Raw genomic sequence first — 9,614 nt, forward strand, 5'->3', positions numbered from 1 at the left:
ATTTGAAATGTTACAATTACAAATACAAAACTGCATATTTTTGGCCAACCAAAAATTTAGTAAAGTTGTAAATATAATCAGAATCTGAATTCGTACCCTTTGGTGGGTAAAACGATATGGTGAATATGTAAATCACATACACTTACGCGATCTCGGATCAAGGAGTGTTTCATTTTGTAAGAGTTTCTGCAGGTTGCCGGTTGTCATATTAACATTAATCCAAGGGCCAGTTCATTATAACCATACTATATTAACTTCACATTTACGTACGTTTGTTTCCAAAATTATTCATTGTAATTGTTTTCGCACCTGCGCACTAAGGAGATTTAATGATCTCGCAATAGAAAGTTTTCTATTTTTGGGATACGGATTAAATTATAGACGTCATTCGAGTTTTATAGGCGTTTGTTTCCGGTTTATGTGAATGTTACGTGTTATAAAGTATTTTGGTTTTATAGTACAAGACAATTTGAACGGATTATATCGTGCAGTATAGTATCGTGTATCGTATGGTAATTTTGAAATTTAATGCGACTTTTAGAGCCCTTTTAAAAGCTCGTAGTCACGCGATAAACTTCGTTTAAACGGCTTAATTCTATGGATCTTGTTTCTAAACGCAACCATATACATGACCGAATGGTTTTATTCCTGTATCCATTCATCGACTCATTCAATCTCTTCTTTCTCAACAACTCCCACGGTTAAGATCGCTCTGTATTGATTTAAGTTTTTTTGTGAAAATACACAGTTTTCATTTAATAAAAGTAACTTTTAATCATCCACCAACAGATCTCAGCTATTCTAGCAAACTCTTTATATTATACGTACCACTTTCTATTAAACGGCGAAAAAAATTCTGCAGTCTTATAGTCATTTCGGTGTATCAATGTTATTTTTTAACATATACCAGCATTTTATTTATTAACTTTTTTTTTTTCGCGACTTCGGGGTTGGCCCCATAGTAAAAGTTGTTCAGTATGACCTACATATTCACTAGGGTGGGTCGATTATGTATGACAATTTTTTTTTTACTTAAATTGTAGCTGGCTGGGTTTAAAAAAGTGCGTTTTTATTAATACTTTTATGAAATGAAAAAAAAAATGATTTTGTTATATGTTTTAGCCCTCTACAGATTCACCCCTCATAGTTTGTTCAGTGATAACAAAAGCAGACTCTAAACAGAAAATAATGAATGAAAAAAATACCTAGTCGTCGTAGAAGTGAGAAAGATAACATATATGCTTGAAAACGGCTACTAGTATCAGTGATTTAGAATCACACAAGATTTTACAGAGTTTAAATAAACCAAAGTTAAAGATAAAGATAAAAGATAGTTTAAACATTTAGGTACAATTTTGTAATCCATGTATTAGCTATAAGAAGCTTAGGGCCCGATTCGGATTTTGTAATAGACATCTATTAGATATCTTTTAGACATCGCCAAGATACGATAACTATATGTTTAAGATCTAACCTGTCAAATTTGACATTTCCGCGATTCTGGAGATACTCTTGAACGATTTCCACAAGATATTACTTAGAGATCTAATTCACATCTAATAGATATCTAACACGATCTATCGTAAAAGTTGCCCGAATTGCGCTGCAAAAGAGAACTAGTTGAAATCTAAACTATAACGTATCTAGAATGGATCTAGTACGTGTCGTCTCTTGTGAATATCTTGAAGTTCGAATACGGCAGTATATCTTTCTCTTTCGTTGTTGACCATGATGATACACCGCCGGACCTACATTGTTGACGATCTGTAAATTATACCGCATTATAGAATTTCCACTTTATCTCAACTTTCTAGATACAGGTTCTATAATAACAACTATGTATTGATCAGACGAGTCGTTTGTCTACTTCAATCATCTAATAGAAAACTGTTGTTCTTGGATTCTTCATTGCCTATTATAGCCTCCTAAGACCTTGCGTACAATTTTTTTACATATTCTAAAAATATATTGAACTTTCATTGCGTATTTATTTTATTATTATTGGGGTGGTATCGGGCCTTTGAGTGTCACGTCGACCAAGTATTGATCTATTGTGACGGCCCTTTAAAGTTCATTACTAATGCCCGTTGCATCCAGAAAATCACAGATGCTTTGGGCCGTAACGTTCTGTACCTCATAGGGTTGCAATACATGCCGCCCTAAGTAGGTACTTCTTTTTGACATTAGTGGTCCACAGGAACAGAGAATGTGCATTGCAGTCTCCTCTGACTCCTGGCAGAACCTGCATGTCTCATCTTGTTTCTTGCCAATTTGAAACATGTGCTTGTTCAACTTACAGTGTCCAGTCAGTATTCTAGTCACCGCGCAAGTTGTAGTCATTGCGTAATTAAGGGTTCCAAATTCAATAAATTAATTAAAAATTAAAAAACACGACTGCAATTTAAAAGCGAACTGAAAAGCTAAAAATAATTTTTAGTTATGTTAGGTACTCAACTTAATTAATGTAAAATATAATATATAGGTAAGTGTTCTGTCAGGGTCGTAAACAGCAAACGGAAAAGTTTAGGCTCATTTAGGATCGTGACTGTACCTGTATATTTTATTTAGATTGCAGTCGGGGACCTTGATATATTGAATTTTTCCCATTCACAGGTCCCCGACTGCATCGAAATAAAATATACAGGTACAGTCACGATCCTAAATGAGTCTAAACTTTTCCGTTTGCTGTTTACGACCCTGACAGAACACTTACCTATATATTATATTTTACATTAATTAAGTTGAGTACCTAACATAACTAAAAATTATTTTTAGCTTTTCAGTTCGCTTTTAAATTGCAGTCGTGTTTTTTAATTTTTAATTAATTTATTTTATTTTATACATTTTAGTGACCATACAAACCAACCACATTTTTTATATGATTTAAGGCACTTAAGTTGCTTCAAGGAGCTTTCATCATGTTGATATTTTGATATGTTAGCATAAAACGTGCTTAAAAACCTAAATACGTCAGACCCAAAAACCAGACGTATTGAAAAGTGCTATGGCTTAATATCTCTGCAACTACATAATTATAAATTGGCTTTCGGCCTTCGCAATTAAGATACTTAGGGAAGCTGCAGAAAGCATGCACCTTTCTTACGTTCCGGGCCTTCGGCCCTACGCGAAGCTCGGCCTCCGGCCTTTGTAATTAAGAATCTTGAGGAAGCTACAGAAAACGTGCACCTTTCTTACGCTCTGGGCCTTCTGCCCTACGCGAAGGTCGGCCTTCGGCCTTCGCAATTAAGAAACTTGGAAAAGCTGCAGAAAGCGTGCACCTTTCTTATGCTCCGGGCCTTCGGCCCTACGCGTAGCTCGGCCTTCGGCCTTCGCAATTAAGATACTTCGAGCTGCAGAAAGCGTGCACCTTTCTTACGCTCCGGGCCTTCGGCCCTACGCAAAGCTCGGCCTTCGGCCTTCGCAATTAAGATTCTTGGGGAAGCTACAGAAAGCGTGCACCTTTCTTACGCTCTGGGCCTTCGGCCCTACGCGAAGGTCGGCCTTCGGCCTTAGCAATTAAGAAACTTGGAAAAGCTGCAGAAAGCGTGCACCTTTCTTACGCTCCGGGCCTTCGGCCCTACGCGAAGCTCAGCCTTCGGCCTTCGCAATTAAGATACTTCGAGCTGCAGAAAGCGTGCACCTTTCTTACGCTCCGGGTCTTCGGCCCTATGCGAAGCTCGGCATTCGGCCTTCGCAATTAAGATACTTCGAGCTGCAGAAAGCGTGCACCTTTCTTACGCTCCGGGCCTTCGGCCCTATGCGAAGCTCGACATTCGGCCTTCGCAATTAAGATTCTTGGGGAAGCTGCAAAAAACGTGCACCTTTCTTACGCTCCGGGCCTTCGGCCCTACGCGAACCTTCGGCCTTCGCAATTAAGATACTTGGGGAAGCTGCAGAAAGCATGCACCTCTCTTACGCTCCGAGCCTTCGGCCCTACGCGAAGCTCGGCCTTCGGTATTTACAATTAAGAAACTTGGGGAAACTGCAAAAAGCGTGCACCTTTCTTACGCTTCGGGCCTTCGGCCCTACGCGGAGCTCGGCCTTCGGCCTTCGTAATTAAGATACTTGGGGAATTTACAGGAAGCACGCACCTGCCTTACGCTTCGGAGCGTCGACCCTATGCGGAGTTCGGCCTTCGGCTTTCGTTATTAAAATACTCGTGGAAGTTGCAGGAAGCGCCCATCTATCTTAAGCTCCCAGTCTTTGCTTCTCGTAAAATATTGTTTCACAACAGTAGCACGTGTGCTCCGGGATTTGCAAAATTTGTCGTGCAAAATTAAAATCATCATCAAAGACCTGCGTTCTACAGTCATGATAATAGTGTCTTCTATTCAAAGTCTCAAGTTAAATCTTATAATAAACAGCACAATATGTTTATTCAGAGTACCTGAGCATTTCTCAAATAATTTGTACATTTCGATCACATCTTAGATTTCTATAAAAATTGGTATGCTGGTAAAATGTCCAAGAAAGTTTGTATGAAACATTCCTTTTTTGTTACCAAATGTGTAAGGAAATCTGGTAACAAAAAAGGATGTTTCATACAAACTTTCTTGGACATTTTGGGAAATATGGTGGAAATTGTTCAGCTTCATGTACTTTACCAGCAAACCAATTTTATAGAAATCTAAGATGTGATCGAAATGTACAAATTTTTTGAGAAATGCTTACCTAGTCAATCGTTCAAACCGTTCCTTTCGTATTTGACACTTTCGCAATTGAAAATAACGTAAGCGCCACGTATGACGTTGTCGTATATAGCTGCAAAGAGAAATGTCATTAGCGCGATGTAGAACATTTCGTATTTTTTCTCCAACGATACAATTAAACATATAACTTATATATATTCGTATGATCGCCTTAAAAAATCCTTTCTTTTAATACCCCATTCAATAGATTTAGACAATTCATTTATCTTTGCGTTATACTTATATTTTGTAAAATCTTGTCCTACCAAATGAATAGTTTAAACCATATTTTGTGTACAGTTTTAGAATCGTCTTTCAAAATCCTTTATTTTAATACCCAACTCGATAGGTTTATAAGTTTTATTTTTGTTTCGGTTGCACAATTTGCAGTGCATAATCCGCCATATTGGTTTTGTGATGACGTCACATAGCCTATGTTACTCGGGATGACGTAAGGATTCCAATGATATCTCAAACACCTAAATCGGTTCAGGCACTTAGCTGTTACGGTGTAACAAAGAAACTTACATACCCACATACAAACATGAACGCTGAAAACAATACACTCTTTTTTTGGGGCAGTCGTGTAAAAATAAAACAAATGATCCTGGGTCTCAGGAGGATAGAACAACTCTCACAGCCATATTCGAACTTTAAGATAAGTCAAATACTAGATATTGAAACGATATGGATTGGATATGTCAGTGTCAAACAACAAGTGTCAATAGTGACGTTTCTTCAAACAAACACGTCACTTTTGACACTTGTTTGACACTGACATATCTTGGTGATGTCTAATACCTAGATATCTAATAGATATCTAATTCAAAATCGGAATCGGGCCCAAAGTCAAAATTTGAATCAAATCTAAATTTTTATTTCTTGCTGGCTTCGCGAACCTAATTTTCGGCAGTAGGTACCTCAATTCCTAGTCGCTGAATTAGTCAAGGAGGAATGACGAAAAATCAACCAGCCATTAGGACCAGAATTTAGCCCAATATCATTTTGGCTAGGGGCGACGATATCAATCAATCATCAATCAAAATCAATCAATACCTACAATGTTACCCAGAATACCCAGTGGGTGTTGCTAGATACCCTACGACCTATCCCACATATCATTAACCTAAGTGGTTGTCGTTGCTAAGCTTCAGTAAATTCATCTTTATTACAACTTTGCTTTGTCTGGATTTTCCACATATGAAACCAAACTGGACGATCGGTCTGGCCTAGTGGGTAGTGACCCTGCCTGCGAAGCCGATGGTCCTGGGTTCGAATCCCGGTAAGGCCATTTATTTGTGTAATGAACACTAATATTTGTTCCGGAGTCATGGAGGTTTTCTATGTATATCGTCGCCTAGTACCCATAGTACAAGCTTTCCTTAGTTTGGGGCTAGGTTGATCTGTGTAAAAAAAAGCAATTATTATACTATGAAAATGCGGAATTCCGAAAAATACAGTCTCAGCCAATACCACCCAACCGTTACTAAAATTAACTTAATAGCCTCAAGGTTTGTTCTAGTAAAAGTAAAGTTTTCACACAATTAACGATCCCACGCTCGTTTTCGTGAATTTTATCTTTACTTCAATTAACTCCGAAACTTTCCTTACTCATTTATTGTACTTCATTTTATCTAGGTACTTTACTTTGCTTAATTATGTCGGTGTAGTTCATAGAGCATCTAATGAGTGTAAACATTCGTTTGGTATTTTTTTCACAAGGGTATCATGTAATGTAAAGGGTGGAATATTAAAAATGATTGTCGTCATCCTTACCAACCAAATTATCATCACATTTTATAAATCCAGAATAAGAGAGAAGAGACTTACTTAATTACTTTTATTAGCCAAAATACACCAAAAACCCTGGACAAAGAGCTTTTAAATTACCTATGTTTACAATTACATGTCAACTGGTGCACTTAAACTCATAGGCCCACCGTATGATTATTTTGCATTCTTCCCGTAAATCGGAAGTGAACATTCACATACTATCAAGCGAGGTTATGGTCATCATTACTCTATGCTACAAAGAATAGGAATAAATTTAACACTTTTCTTTTGGCATTTTGTTTACGTAACTACTTGTAACTATTCAGAATTATTCGAATCACTGTGATATGATATTTGTCTGCCTTCAATGTCGGCTTTTCACCAAACGATGCATGCTGTAGGTATATCCGGAGCCGGCTCCATATTTGGTCAAGCATTCATTACTATCCGGTCAGCCATAAAAGAGTGATTGAGTAACAGTCGAAAATCTCAAAGTTTCACTTTTGCTGCTCTCACGCCGCGGGCAATGTTCTCATATCCTATTCCTGAGTGTATATTACATGATCATCATACACGACTCCGATACGGCTAATTATAATACGCTCCGATGAAATCTTTGCCGAAAACTACGCACCGTTTCTATTCAAATTACGATGCAAAACGACACCTTTGTGTTTAAAGGTTGGAACTCAAACGAAGATGAAATTAAGTAAAATGCGTGAAACCCCATCTATAGAAAGTTGAACCTTAAATGAATAGTCATCTACTTTAAACCTGTTTTTGCTTCCACCCGGTCCAGAGACAAGTGGCTTCGTTAACCGCTGGCCCGGTATGTGGTGAGATTTCTCGGCTAATAATCGTACATATACAAAAATGTGGAACGTACATAAATAAACATATAAGAGAGAGTGGAAACTGGACTTAAGGCTTGTCGGATATGAAGTAACAGAAGTGCCGGAACTAGATAAAGATACGCGTTTAGCTAAAAATAGAGAATCTAATTGAATTTGCTTTTCGTTTTCTTTCGTTTAACTTGAGTTTGTTTTCTTTTTAATGGATTATGATATTATCAATGTTACTCTCAGTTAATGCCTTGTGGTTTTACAAACCGATTACTTACTTTTATTTTCTAAAGCGGCGGCGAGCTGCCCGCAAACGATTGCAGATTGATTTTGAATTCTTTTTCTTGTGAATACCACATGTAATAGTAACCGGTTATTACGCATGATTGCTGGTTTCTATTATTTTGAATCAACGTTTTTTAACATTGTGATTTGTAACGCCAAATTTACTTTTTTTGGTGCTACTCTTTTGATATTATGACTAGGTTTATGTAAGAGGAAAAATAAGAAAGACTAATTCAACACAACGGTTTATTCATTCATTCAATAAGTTAATAAAAATAATTTAATAAGTTAAATAAATAAGTCTTTGTACAATAGAGGTCTGTCGGACTTGGTCCTCGCTAGTGGTTTTGGTAAGTTTCTATCTATTTGCTGTGGCCGGCGTACGCGCTGTATGCCAAGTTCTGGGCCTCGTCGAGGTTCTTGTTCCAGTCGGATCCGTAGCTGGAGTAGCCGCCGCCGCCTCCGTGGGCAGAGTGTTCCACGTGGACGGGGTGGTGGCTTTCGTGGTGGTGAGCATGAGGTACGACCTCATAAGTGGTCTTGGTGTGGTCATGCTTGAAGCAGTACGCGACGAAGAGGATGACGGCGAGGACTAGAGCGATCTTAGCGGTAGCGAGGGCCTTCAGGGCGATGAGCTTGACGATGAACAGTTTACCGAACAGCACCTTGGCTCCAAGGAGACCCATTATGCCCATCATACCGCCTCCCTTGTTCTTCTTGCCACGACCTAGAATTAAAAGACATTATTAAAAAGTGATATTATTACGTTTGTAATCTTCCCGCTAATCAATGGCCAATGATCTTTGATAAACGTTATTTACTTTAAGCTTTCACTTAGCACAATTTGTCTGATTCTTGTTTGTCTGTTAAGAGTGCTAAGTAATTTATTGCGCCTATTAAGGCGGGATTTGAAACTTGTTTTGCGTGAATTAAATTGTCGAGAATGAATTACCTTCTTCGAGTGACCTCTGCAGGGTCTCTTTGTCGGCTTGGTTGAGTTTGACTTCGACGGCGTGGGTCTCGAAGAGGCTGACGACGCCATCCATGAGCCTGTAGTTGACCTCGACGTCTCTGGCTGAGGGGTCAACGGGAAGGCTGTCCAACTTCTTAGGGGCCCGCATTTCCTGGTTGCTCTTGAGGATGATGCCATCAGCAATGGTGATGCTTCTTGATGACCTTAGGTTGTCGACGATCTTGAGAAGTTTTTCCTGTAAAATTTAAACATTGATTATAATCATGAATTTTAAATACGATTTCTAAAAGTTAAACTTTTGCAAAGTTAAACTGTTTTTTTGAATCAATTTGATACTACATGTCTGTTGCATATGTGTGCTTAATAGTTTTCTTTGCAGATATTATTATTGTTTTCTGGTGCACTTATGGTATTGTTAAGTGCACTTAAAAAAACTCATGCAAGATGCAAGTCCTCGTAACGCAATCTCGAACCCACAACACTGTAACACGTTCCGGCACTGTACACTTTCACTTAATAAGAAAATTATGGACCTTGACACATAAAAAGTAGTCTCCTTGGCAGTCCTTCACGAAACTCATAGCGATTTCCATGGTGTTGTCACTTTCCGCCTGCGCGAACGCCGCTAGGGCCAGCACGAGAGCGAACGTCAGTTTCATTTTTAATAATTTATTTTTCTAATTCTCTCGCTGGCTTTGATTTCCTGACATCGAGAGATGTCAAGCGATGTTTGGCGAACTTACCGTGCTGCCATACAGTTTTATCATGGCCCCCCCACCTCTGATAATCTTTACTCCACAGAGAGCTCTCATCTGGGTTACAGTAGAGTTTTGTTTGTACTTATGCAAATGTGTTTCGGTATTACGGATGGAAGGTTTTTAACGTGTGTGTAGATACGTGTATTAATATCACGTGTACTTGTAATAGGCGTACTTTTTAATTTTAACGTATTGTTAGTAAATATTTTTATAACAGAAAGTGTGAGTAAGTGAGAGGGTGATTAATTTGCATAAATTTAAATTAGTAGACGTCTGGTTTTATAAATATATTAGA

At 38.2% G+C, this 9,614-nt stretch overlaps 1 protein-coding gene across 1 annotated transcript; it reads right to left on the bottom strand.

Annotated features, from left to right (window-relative positions):
- Positions 1-7,820: 7,820 nt before the first annotated feature.
- On the bottom strand, positions 7,821-9,343 carry LOC134657403 (uncharacterized). Its single transcript, XM_063512949.1, has 3 exons — positions 9,095-9,343; positions 8,541-8,796; positions 7,821-8,315 (listed from the first exon to the last, which is right to left on the bottom strand). Exons 1-3 carry the CDS (start codon positions 9,218-9,220, stop codon positions 7,951-7,953), a joined length of 747 nt encoding a protein of 248 aa, XP_063369019.1. The 5' UTR covers positions 9,221-9,343; the 3' UTR covers positions 7,821-7,950.
- Between the last annotated feature and the right edge of the window lie 271 nt (positions 9,344-9,614).

The sequence above is a fragment of the Cydia amplana genome, chromosome 20 (genome assembly GCF_948474715.1).
Source record: "Cydia amplana chromosome 20, ilCydAmpl1.1, whole genome shotgun sequence".
Taxonomy (NCBI): domain Eukaryota; kingdom Metazoa; phylum Arthropoda; class Insecta; order Lepidoptera; family Tortricidae; genus Cydia; species Cydia amplana.

Coding starts and splice junctions, on each gene's coding strand:
- LOC134657403 (XM_063512949.1), bottom strand. CDS start 9,220: ATGAAACTGACGTTCGCTCTCGTGCTGGCCCTAGCGGCGTTCGCGCAG. Junction 8,797..9,094: donor ACTACTTTTTATGTGTCAAG/GTCCATAATTTT, acceptor TAAATTTTACAG/GAAAAACTTCTCAAGATCGT. Junction 8,316..8,540: donor GCAGAGGTCACTCGAAGAAG/GTAATTCATTCT, acceptor TTTTAATTCTAG/GTCGTGGCAAGAAGAACAAG.